Raw genomic sequence first — 11,979 nt, forward strand, 5'->3', positions numbered from 1 at the left:
GGGCACAGCTGGGTCCCTGTGATCATGAAGGGAGCCCTGGGACCCCAGCCCACCCTTTTGCTCTTCGCTTCCTGGCCACCACAGGGTCAGCATTTTCTTCTGTGCCCACACCCTGCTGTCCTGTCCACTACAGGCCCAAAGGCAATGGGGCCTCAACCATGGACTGACACCTCTGAAACTGTAAGCTGGCATCCACTTTTCCTCCTTACAGCAGTGGCTGTCTCAGGCATTTTGTCACAGCAATGGAAAGCCAACCAACACATTCTGTTAGCACACAATTCATCCAAAAATCACAGGTCTATTACATATTTTTATAAATATAACTAAACATTCTTTTCTTTTCTTTTCTTTCTTTCTTTCTTTCTTTCTTTCTTTCTTTCTTTCTTTCTTTCTTTCTTTCTTTCTTTCTTTTTTTATTTTTTTTGGTACCAGGGATCAAACTCGGGACCTTGGGCTTCCAAGGCAGGCAGTGAATTTTCTTAATCAAATGAATAGTTTTTTTAAAAATGGCTCATGCCCAGCATGGTGGTGCACACCTGTAATCCCAACACTCAGGAGGCTGAGGCGGGAGGAGCATTGTAAGTTCTGGGCTACATAGTGAGTTCTAGGCCAGCCTAAACTGCACAGTGAGACCCTGTCTCAAAAAAGATACAAAAATAAACAAAATAAAATAATGGTTCATGAGTCAGAGAATAAAGGGGGAGTCAACATTAAATCTTAGATTTGCAAAAGGATGGGTTACTGCTCCTATTTTCCCATTTCCTGCACCCATATTTCCAGGTCTCCGGCTGCCTCCCTCATTTGTCAGCTTTTCCTTTATGAGGAGGCATGGAGGTGAATGAGGAGGATATGCTGCCCTGGCCCCCGGGCCTCTGCCCTGTGCCATGCCCTGCAGCTCTACTCCACAGAAAAGCCAGAAATTAAGCACCTTAAAAGTATCATTGCTGGGGCTGGGGATTTAGCTCAGTGGTTCCACTGCCTGCCTTGCAAGTGCAAGGAGTCGAGTTCAATCCCTGGTACCAAAAAAAAAAAAAAAAAACACAACCTATCATTGCACACCCTGCGTAGGGCACACGCCCGTGATCCCAGCACTCTAGGGGGCTGAGGCAGGCGCATCCCAATCTCAGGCCCCACCTGGGCAATTTAGCCAGAGTCCATCTCAAAAAAATAAAAAGTAAAAAGGCCTGAGGATGTAGCTCAGTGGTACAGTGACCCTGGGTTTGAGCCCCAGTACCACACACACAAAAATCAGTAAACAAGATAAACAATATCTGAATACCGTATTTTTTAAAAGTCAAAATTAACCCCCCAAAAAATCCACGATGAACAAAAATGACAAAATTTAAAATACAGACAAGATCATCAGGAGGCTGAGGTGGGAGGATCCCTTGAGCTCAGGAGCTCCAGGCCAACCTGGGCGACACAGCAAGACCCAGTCTAAAAAAAGCCAGGCATGGTGGCACATGCCTGTAATCCCAGCACTCAGGAGGCCGAGGCAGGACGATTGTCATGATTCCAATGCCCGCCTGTGATACATGGTGAGACCCTGTCTCCAAAACACAAAAATAAACTTAAAAAAGCAAAGCCCTCAAAAGTGGAGGACAAGCGTGCCCAGTTTGAGCATGACAATGTCCCCAACGCCAGCGCACTCGCGGCTGGCAAAGGCCATCAGGGTTCTCTGGCCCATGCTGCCACCTGCTGGAAGCAGCCGCTTCCGCTGCCGCCGGCGGGGACTGCGCGCCTCTACCTGCTAGGCCTCAGGGGGCAGGGGGGGTCCAGAAGGCGACACAGGTGTGTCAAGCTGGCCAACTGCACGGCGCCGCACGCCCTGGAGCCTGCTCCGCTCCCCCAGCGCGGGTCCCCTCCCTCCTCCCGTAAGTGCGGGACTCGCCAGGAGCTGTCTGCGACGATGACGGACCGCAGACCTGGCCCGTGCCCGCGGCTCCCTGCCAGCCCCACCCCCTCAATCAGACCCTCACCAGATTTTCGCCGAGGCCCGACGCAAAGCCAGCAAGGAGAAAGAGGCGTCGAACCCGGACAGCGGGTGACAGCCACGCCGGCAGGACAGGGACGCTTCCCGCGGGAGGCCAGGCCGCACCGGGAGCTGCAGGGGCCGCTTCCCCCTTTCTCCCCGGAAATCCAGGCAGGTGCTGTCGCACGCGGCCAGGATCGCCCTGGGTTCAACCTCGGCCTCCCTGAGCTCCCCTCATGATGACGCATCTCGCCCGCCCGAGAGAGCAGAGTTAAACCGAACCACAGGTTTCAAGTCCTGCAGCACGGTGGGCTCCGGAAGGTGCTCCTCTCTGGCAGCCAGCGACGCCCACCCAACTTTCGGAGTGGCAGGGAGGGGACACTGGTGAGCTCCGCTGGCGCCTGTCCTATCTGCCTCAGGCGCAGGGTGCGAATCTCCCCGCTCCTCCAGGCTGAGCAAAGCACCCCAGAAATGGGTCCCCAGAAGGAGGATGGCGGCCCAGGCCCTCGGGAAATGGGGGGAGCAGGGAGCAGATGCTACCAAAAGCTTGGAAACGTGCCTTCGGCTGCGCCCAGGCTAAGGACAGCCTGTCGCCTACAATCTGACTTGGAGAGCCGCGCTGTGCCTCAATAGAGAAATCTTCGTTTTCAGGGAACCCTGAGCACTAGGACAAACGGGCATCCTGTCTGCATTTACTGTCAAGGTAATAAAAGGGTGAAGCGCGCAGAAGGAAACGTTAGGACTTGGGGAATCAGAAGTTCTTGCAGCTTTTCTGGAAGTCTGAAATTGTATGAAAAATAAAAAGGTGCAGGGCGTGGTGGTGCACGCCTGTCGTCCCGGCACTTGGGAGGCTGAGGCAGCAGGATCGCCGCGAGTTCAAGGCCAGCCTGAACTGCACAGTGAGACCCTGTCTAGAAAAAGCCAAAAAAAGAAAAAAAAATTTTAGCTGCAAAAACAGGAGACAGCAGGCCAGGGTTCTGTGCTTCGTCTTTCCCTCGGCCTCTCCTTCCTTTTGCAGCGGCCCCGCCGCCCGCGCCCAGACAGACTGAGACCGCGGCGGCTGGGCCGAGTGGCACCGACTTTATTCGCTACACGATGGCGAACTGACAGGCGTAGGGCAGCGCGTCGCGGCAGCGCCGGTCGAACCAGCGCCCGTGCGCCGCCCCAGCCATGGCCGCGCAGTTCTCGGCCGCGCCGCCGTCGGGCTGCGCCGTGATCTCCGACTCCCAGTGCGTGAAGGCGGCGGGTGCGCCGCTCGCGTCCACCCAGGCACCCTCGGAGCCCAGGTCGTGCAGGCCCAGCCACAGCTCGGCCGCCGCGCCCAGGCTGCGCGCCGCGTACTCGCGCAGCGCCTCGTTCTCCGCCTCCGAGCGCGGCGCCGCCAGGGTCCCCCCGCGCGCGATGCAGTCCTCTCCCGCCGCGTGGAAGGCGAGCGCCTGAGCCACGACCAGAAAGCACTTGAGGTGCACCTTGGCGCCCTTGAGGCACACTGCGGGAAGGGACACGGGGCGGGGTCACGGGGGGCGCAGGCCACGCCCCGCCCCTCTCCCTGCCCGCCCCGCCCTCCTCCTCTCGCCCCGCCCCCTCCCTGAGATCCGCCGGGAGCAGCGCGCAAGGGACCCAGACAGGCGGCCGGCCCAGGAGTTCCCGCCCCCGCCAGGGGAAGGGCTGAGCATGGACGGAGGCCGGGAAGGCCGCGCGGGAGGACAGGCCGGCTGGGTGCCGCTTGTCCCCCTGCTGGGACTCGCTCGTGGCTTGGTGGCGCTTGCGGCCGGCGGGGCCGGGGCAGCCAGGGGGCAGCAGACGCAGCCCGGCTTCGCCCCGCCGCTCTCACCGGTCTGCAGCGCCTGCTGCTCCTTCAGCACGGCCACCTCCTGCGCCAGGCTGTCCAGCCGGCCCTGCAGCTCCGCGATCATCTTGGGGCTCACGAGGTCTGCAGGAGGGGGAGGAAGCGGGCACAGGGGTGGCCAGTGAGGGGCACCGCTGCCCGCCTTGCCCTCCGTCCGGGCCAGCCGCTGGCTTCCCGGAAGGCTTTGTCCTTACACACCTGGGGTCCCAGCACTCGGGAGGCTGAGGCAGGCAGTGTGAGCCCAACCTGGGAGATTTAGCAATTTAGCGAGACTCTGTTCTCAAAATAAAACATAACAAGGACTTGGGATGGAAGTCGGTGTGAGGGCCCTGGTTCAGCCTCTGCTACAAAAAAGAAAGAAAACAAAAGACAAAGACAAAGGGTGGAAGGGAGGGGAGGGGAATGGGGGAAAAGAAGAATCGAGATACACTGTGTACAGGTGCAGATTCCCTATGGTGAATGTGAGCTTTATGTATATCGAAGCGTACCAGTAAAATTAATTTAAAAAGAAAGTAGCGCTGGGGATGTAGCTCAGTAGTTCCACTGCCTGCCTCACAAGTGCAAGGTCCTGAGTTTGATCCCAGGTACCCAAAAAATAAAAAATAAAAATGGATGATAATGCCCCCCACCCCCAGCTCACAGCCTCGGCGGGCAGGAGGACCAGGCTTTTCTTGCTGTACTAAAGATGGAATCTAGGCCGGGGATTTAGCTCAGTGGTTCTGCCGCCTGCCCCACAAGGGCAAGGACCCGAGTTCAATCCTCCGTACCAAAAAAAAAAATTAAAAAAAATAAAGATGCAATCCAGCGCTTTCACGCTGAGCTACAGCCCAGCCCCTTTTTATTTTTGAGTCAGTGTTGCTAAATTACTCGTGCTGAGCTCAAACTTGGCAGTCCTCCTGCCTCAGCCTCCCAGAGTGCCGGACAACTGCCTGCCCCACCACGCCCATCCAGCCAGGCTCTTCAGTCTGCGCAGTGGCAGCTCAGGCAGGCTCTGGGCTCCGCCTACCACCAGTCACCAGCGAGGACACTGAGGCAGAGGATGCAGCTCAGCTGGCCAGGGGCCTGGGCCGAGGGTCTGCAGAGGGGACCCCAGCCATTCTGGAACCCCAGAGGAGTTCAGCCTAGAGGGGGCAACAGGTTCTGTGAAGCCCATGTCCCCCAGGGGCGGGGTCAGGGCCCTGTGCACCCATGGATTCCTCCATGGGACCACAGCAGGACTCAGGATGGAACATGCCAGGTGTGAGCAACGCAGGAAGTGGGTGGGCTGGGAGCCCGGGCCGATGCATGTCCCACCCCGCCCAGGCCTCTGCTTCTGGGGTCATGGTCCCTCTGTCCCCAGTCCCATGATGCATTAGCCCAGGGTGCCACATGAGAGTGAGGGTTGGGCCCTGCAGAAGGGCATTCAGTGGAGAGGCCAGTGGAGGCCAGTGTGCAGCTCCCTGCGTTCCCCTGGTGCCCTGGCTCTGGCCTTGAAGCTGTGCCTTTCACCAAGTTTCCTCAGTGTCAGTTCTGATAAGGGCTCGGACAACCACACACCCACTCAGTCTTTTCTGTTTGTTTTGGTTTTCACTTTTTGAGACAGGGTCTCGCCAGGTAGCCCAGGCTGGCCTTGAACTCTTGGCAGTCCTCCTGCCTGGCCTGCCAGTGCTGGGATTGCAGGCGTGCGCCACCACGCCCTGCTCTGTCTTCTCCTCCTTACACAAGCATTTTGTAGGAGGTCACAAATGCGTATCACCAAAAACCCAAAGAGCTCCAAAGCTGAAACCTCCCTCCAGGGAGACTGTCCCCGAGCCATTCCTCTTCCCAGAGGTACCGCAACACTGTGCCAACTTCTGGAAGATTCCACACGAATACAATGAAGATAGCATTTCACACGAATTGCCTTTGCCGAGCAAATGTTGTGTCCGCGTTGAAATTGTCTTTGTTCACGTTTAAACTCAACCTTGGAAATGATTTTCTCTTTTGTTCTCTTTCCCTCAGTGCTGGGGATGGACCGGGCCTGGTACACACCAGGCAGGTCCCAGCCCCGTTCCCAGTCTGGGGTTTTCTGTCAGCTCCTGGATCTGCCCATGCTTGTAGGTGGGCATGGTAGTGCACACCTGTAATCCCATGACTCAGGAGGCTGAGGCAGGAGGATCACCGCAAATTCAAGGCCAGCCTGGGCTACAAGACCCTGTCTCAAAAGACCCAGCCCTTCCCATTCCTTCTGGCAGCCTTGTGGGGCCCTGGAAGGAGGTGCAGGGGGCCTGGGGCAGCCACCCCTGACCTCCTGCCTCCCACCTCCCGTGTGGTGTGGGGACAGCCCCTCCTGTTGCCATGGCATCCCTGATGTTGTGTCCACACAGTGGGGTGACCTCACAGCTGGAAGCCCAAGATCACCGCACCCAGGGCAGCTGGGAGTGTCTGACCCGGCCGTGACACCCGCTCTGCGTCACCACAGCAGTGTCTGGGCCAGGCGCCCCCACTATTCTGCACCCTCAGACCCTCAGTGGGAGACATCAGTCTCCCCGCTGCGCAGCCCTGCAGCGCCCCTGCTGGGGCTGAGCTTCCACACAGGCTCCAGGGCGAACGCTGGGGACCCAGCGACTTCGGTTTCTTTTCAGTTTCTGCGGGGCTGGGAGTCAAACCTGGGGCGCTGTGCATGTCAGGAGGGTGTTAGCACTGAGCTGGGCCCCAGCCCAGGTGTGAGGCCAGAAGATGAGCGGGAAAGCTGCTGCCTTGGGACGCTTCTCCAGCGCACACCGAGGAGGAGGAGGAGGAGGAGGAGGAGGAGGAGGAGGAGGAAGAGGAGGAGGGGTGGGGGGAGGAGGAGCGGGAGGGAGACCTGGTCCAGAGAAGGGGCCCGAACCTCTTACCTTTCCGGGCGTTGGCAGCCTTCTTGGGCTTGGAGGTTGGTGGCTCGGCGGCACCCTGGGTCAGGAAGGCGAGGACGCAGAGGAGCAGGCGGGGTCTGAGGAGCTCCATGCTGCTGCTGCTGCCGGGCCTGGGCGGGAAGCAGTGGCGGCCTCCGCCCCAGTCTGTGCGTCTTATGGCTTCGGCCACCAGGCCCTCTGTCCAGAAAACCCTCCCAAGACGTGGCTGGGGCGTGGCAAAAAACAATAATAATAAAGAAAAGAAAGAGACAACAACCCTGCAGAAGGGGAACTGCCCAGCAGCCACTGAGCTGTGCTGCTCAAGAACATCCACGTGCTGGCCTTGTCTCCTTTTTGTTTTTTTATTTTTTGAGACAGAGTCTCGCTATGTAGTTCAGGCTGATCCTGAGCTCACTGTGTAGCCCAGGCTGGCCTTGAAACTCAGGCGATCCTCCTGCCTCAGCCTCCTGGGTGCTGGGATTATAGGTGTGTACCACCACACCTGCCAGCCCTGCCTCCTAAGAGGTGTCTGTTGAGCAGCGAGTTCCCGGAGCAGGAGTGGGGCTGCAGGTCCACTGTCACTTGCCCACTGTGGCCTCACGCTGACCCTGTGAGCAAAGCATTGTCATTTCCCCATCTACAGTGAGGGAAACTGAGGCTCTGTGAACCCAAGCTGCCCAGCTCCCAGGGGACGGCGAGGGGGCTGTCGGCTCAGAATGTCTGCCCTGTTGTTCTGCAGGAGGCCTTTCTGCTCCACTCCGCCTTTTCATGCTCGGGTCCTAGGAGGTGACACAGGCGGAGGAAGGGGCAGGAGGCGTCCCTGTCCTGACTCCTGTGTGCACCTGAGCCCAGCACGGGGAGCAGCGTCCCAGGGAAGCACAGGCTCTGCGTGGGCCCTGGAGCCCTGGAGCTCCCCTGGCGGGGAGCAGGAATGGGGACTGGTCACAGCAGGGCGCTGGTCATTGGGTCGCCATGGGGCCAGCTGGACCCTAAGCTCCTCTGCCCAGCCTGGAGAGGTGGAGGAGCTGGGGTCAGGGCTGTGTACTAGGCTCCCCTCCAGGCCTCCACCCTCAGCCCCACAGCTGGGCCAGCAGTGACCCGATCCAAGCCTGACACTTACATAACCCATAGGCCCTTGTCCTGAACTCTGGGCGGGTGGCAGCTGGCTAGGGAAATTAATCTTCCTCCTTCCTCCCCTCTTCCTCCTCTTTTTCCTCTTCTCTCCCACCACCTCCTTCTCTAAGCCCTTGCTTCCCCCGCTTCCTTGCCTTGGCCCAGTCTGCTGCAGCTGACAGAACCAGGAGGATGCTCTCCAAGCACGTGGCAGCCAGAGCCCCGTTTCTCGGGACGCAATCGATGGTGGACGCTGTGTCCTAGGTGTGTTGGGGTGGGTGTTTTCCAAAAAGCTCCGTGAGGTGACTCAGGACACTGGCTGCTGCGTGTCCCGTCGCTGGGAGGCCAGGAGGACTCTGCTCAGTCAGGACGCTGCTGGACCCGCTGGCCCTGCTGGTACCTGGGGCCTCTGTCAGGCAGCCGGGCCATGCCAGGTCCTGGGAGCCTGAGGCAGGGGTGTCACACTGTCTGCAGGGGCTTGCAGGGCACCCAGGGCGGGGTGGGACTGGGGTTTGCTCTGAGGTGTGGCTCCTGCCGAAGAGCACTTGGCTCAGCTCCTTCTCCGTAGGGCGGTGGAGGCCTTGACCTTCTGTAGCCCTGGGAGGATCTGTCATGGCGCCCATGGCCCACCAGGGTCAAATCTGCGTGGCCAGGGACCTGGTGATCAGAGCTGGACGGGCGAGAGTGGCAGGCGCAGGCCCCGGACTCACTGTGCGTAAGCTGAGTCACTGGTCACCTGTCCTGCTGTGTTTAGACCCGGTGTCCCAGTCCTGGGCTAATGTCCAACCCTGAGGGTGGGTCCAGGGCAGAAAGGCTCCCAGGTGGGGCCTCCGGTCTTTTGTCTTTCCAGCCGTTTCTTCCTGCCTCGAGGGGACATCGAGGCCCACACAGGGCCAAGTGGGGAGCTGAGACCAGATGCACACGGGAGAGAGCCTGTGGCTGTGGTGTGGGGGTGCGGGGCCCCATCTGCCCCTCTGCCAGTACACGAGGGCCACGCCCGGGGGGCTCTTCCCTACCCGAGCTGGCAGGCTGACTCCGAACCTGCCAGTAGGAAGTTGGCCTCAGGTCTGCATAAGCAGTGGGCAGCATCTTGGTCGCCTCACCTGCAGGTTGTGTACGTGTGTGTGTGTGTACACGTGTGCATGTGTGTGCACAGGAGCCTGCTGGTGCTGTCAGTGACTTAAGACAGGCCAGGCACACGCCATGCCCAGCTTGTCCCACAGGCAGGGTCTGCTGGGCCCAGAAATGCAGCGGCAGTCTCGGGAGGTGACAACTTTGTTCCCCTCTAAGCCATTGTCACCCGCAGGCTGCCGTTTCAGAAAGGTGCGTTACACACACAGCACACCGCCCCACGCCCTGTGTGTGTTAAAAGCACTGTCACTCAAGGCATCTGGAATATATCGGTTTTTTTGTAACCTTGTTTAGACATTTCATGATTTTTTCCGTTTCGGTGGACTCAGAACTGTGACAGGCAGTGCGCCTGGCTCCACAGCAAGACACGGGCTCCTGCGCCAAGCAGGGCCTCGGCTCCCTCCACCTCTCCGTCCTGCCCTCAATGTGGCTGCGCCTCCCCACCGGCCCTCTCCAACCTCCCCACCGGCCCTCTCCAACACCCCCAAAACATCGCCCAGGGCCGCTGGCAGCGGCCTGGGAGCAATCCCACAAATCAGCCATCGGGTCCTTCTCTCCTGGCCCAGCTTTGCTCTGTAATGAGGTTTTTAACCTCTAGAAGCCCCTCTGGATGGAAGCCTCCGGGCACCGCCTCGAGGAGCGGATCTCAGGAAGACCCCACCGGGCCACCCAGGGCAGCTCCTGTGGGTCCAGGGCACCCGGGACAGCGACCCAGAGCAGGGGAGCAGCTGCACCTACTGGGTGCTGGGTGCAGTTCCAGACTACCACACCCAGGTCCCGGCCAGCCCATGGCTCTGCAGGTGGACAGAGCGGCCCTGCAGCCCAATCCATGGGCTCCCTTTACTCCAGATTGGCCGACCACAGCTGCGCAAGGCGGGTGCAGCCAGAAAAGGAACTGTCCATCACCTCCTGCACAAAGGACAACCTGAGTCGGGAAAGGGGCTCGTGGAAGGCTCAGTCCGTGTCCAGGGTTGCTCTTCCTTTTCTCCTCCCAGCTGCTGGAGCCTGAGTTACACAAACAAGCCCCAGGCCCTCCACCCACAGCAGCCCAGCACCAAGGACACTGGCCACAGACAGCCCTCCCCACCCACAGCTGTTTCCTTTTGGCCTGGACCATCAGCAGAAACAAATGGGCCTGGCCCTGGGAGAGGAGAACTCCCCACACCCAGTGCATGGCTCCAAGAACACTGGGGCCCTGGGAGCATCAAAACCAAGTCCCAATGGGGCCGGAATGTAGCTCAGTGGCGCCAAGTCTGGAGTTTGATCCCCAGTACTGGAAAAAAAACCAAGCCCGAATGGTCCAGCACATCCACCCAGGGCCCTCACTCGGAAGGCCCTCTGGTCCAGCCTGGTTGGCAAGGGACTCTGAGTCCAGGGGCTCCGTGCCAAGGTCCTGTGTTAGGTGGGCCTTAGGGACAGCAAGACACCAGTGAGGGGTCTGTTCTCGTGGGGATCTCATTCCTAGGCGTTTTGTCCTCAAAGGTCAGCAGTGTGTAGCCAGGCGTGGTGGCACTCGCCTGCAATCCCAGCACTCGGGAGGCTGAGGCAGGAAGATCACCAGGAGTTCAAGGCCAGCATGAACTACATAGAGAGACTGTCTCAACCCGCACCCCCAACCCCCAAAAGGGTCAGCAGTGTTGCCAGGGAAACAGAACTGGGAGTCAAGTTCCAAGTCACCCAAGACCCCTGGCACTTGAGTCCCTTGGGCAAGTTGCTCAGACTCAGACTCCAATGAGCTGAGGGTCTCTGTCCTGCTACACACCCCTTCCGGGCACACACGGAGTCGGCAGTGCGGGAGACAGCTGGGAATCTGCAAAGGTGTGGGAGCCACTGTGAGCGCCCTCACTGGCCTGGTGCCAGGCATGCGATGGCAGTGCCCACCCTTCCTCCCGTCTTCCCCTGGGGTCAGGGGGTCCTCTGAGTGGAACTTCCACACCTGGGCCGGCCAGATGTCACCTCCTGAGCCGGTGCAGTAACACTCGCAGGACAAAGACTCAGGCTGTAGGAAACGCTCTCCAGGTCTGAGAAGCAGCGATGTAACCCAGCCGGGTGCCTGGGGGTCCCAAAGTTTCGTCCCTCGCCCGGCACCAGGAGGCCATAGGGCTTCTCCTGCATGCTACCAGGGAGAGCCGGGCAGCTAACAGAAGCCAGCAAAGCTGCAGCCTTTCTCGCTACCACGGACTCCGCACTCCACGTGGCAGGGCCCTCCCCTCGTGGTGTGTCCTCCTGCACGCCCAGTTCACCCAGCAACAGCGTAACAGGAGGCCGTCCTCACCCTGTCACTGCACCGGCAGCAGGCAGGGTGTGTGCCACCTGCCAGTTTCGCTGAGGCTTTTCTCGGACCATTGTGGGGCCAGTGCTTGGCGTGTCAGAGCCCGAGACAGACTTGCTGAGGGGGAGCTGGGAGTGTGAGGGGGGACAACAGGGCCCATCCTGTCCCGAGGCCCTGCCGCTGGCCGCACCAATGCAGTTCGAAGAGAACCAAACATCTGGTGGCCACACAGAGCAGCACTTCCCCAGGTGCCTCTGCCATGCAGGGACACCGAGTCCCCAGAGACCCTGGGCTGTACATGCTCCTGAGGTCACTGCAGGAGGCCACTTCCCAGACCGCTGCACAGTGAGCAAACACACGGAGGAGCTTCCATGTAGTTAATGGTCCTGCCTGCACCCTGGGCCATGCACTTTGCTTACGTTCCCAGAAGTGGAACTCCTAGGTCTATGCCCACTGCCAAGTGGCCTCCCCGGGGCTGGTGTGCTCTAGATGTGTGATCGGTGGGCCACTCCTCTGTGAGACCACTGCTGTTAGTGAGCAAGATGCACACGGCCGCGATTCCCCTAAGTCCTAGGGCTCTCTGGGCTTGAATTCACAGGAGCTGTGAGGCCCAGGGTCCCAGAAACTGCAAAATCTCCTTGCATCTTACACAGCATTTCAGCCCGTAGGCTGATGTGCACGTGCTTCTCCCCGACATGTTTACTTAGAGCCACCAGATGACCCCAGTTTTGCCGGAGCAAACAGAACCCAGATCTCTAGGTCTGTGCCTGCAGTGTTCACAGCCTCACTG

The 11,979-nt window shown here is 59.5% G+C and overlaps 1 protein-coding gene across 1 annotated transcript; it reads right to left on the reverse strand.

Moving 5' to 3' along the window:
* Positions 1 to 3,037: 3,037 nt before the first annotated feature.
* Positions 3,038 to 6,894, reverse strand: Clec3b (C-type lectin domain family 3 member B). Its single transcript, XM_004835050.3, has 3 exons — positions 6,677 to 6,894; positions 3,807 to 3,905; positions 3,038 to 3,461 (listed from the first exon to the last, which is right to left on the reverse strand). Exons 1-3 carry the CDS (start codon positions 6,783 to 6,785, stop codon positions 3,061 to 3,063), a joined length of 609 nt encoding a protein of 202 aa, XP_004835107.1. The 5' UTR covers positions 6,786 to 6,894; the 3' UTR covers positions 3,038 to 3,060.
* Positions 6,895 to 11,979: the final 5,085 nt, after the last annotated feature.

This window comes from Heterocephalus glaber, unplaced genomic scaffold, assembly GCF_053883595.1.
Source record: "Heterocephalus glaber isolate CG9 unplaced genomic scaffold, H.glaber_assembly_v1.0 deba00001504, whole genome shotgun sequence".
Lineage (NCBI taxonomy): Eukaryota > Metazoa > Chordata > Mammalia > Rodentia > Bathyergidae > Heterocephalus > Heterocephalus glaber.

What these genes read in the sequence shown, in the direction of transcription:
- Clec3b (XM_004835050.3), bottom strand. Translation starts at nt 6,785, where the DNA reads ATGGAGCTCCTCAGACCCCGCCTGCTCCTCTGCGTCCTCGCCTTCCTG. An exon ending in GGCTGCCAACGCCCGGAAAG is followed by an intron (nt 3,906 to 6,676) that starts GTAAGAGGTTCG and finishes CCCCTCCTGCAG; the next exon opens with ACCTCGTGAGCCCCAAGATG. An exon ending in GCAGCAGGCGCTGCAGACCG is followed by an intron (nt 3,462 to 3,806) that starts GTGAGAGCGGCG and finishes CCCTTCCCGCAG; the next exon opens with TGTGCCTCAAGGGCGCCAAG.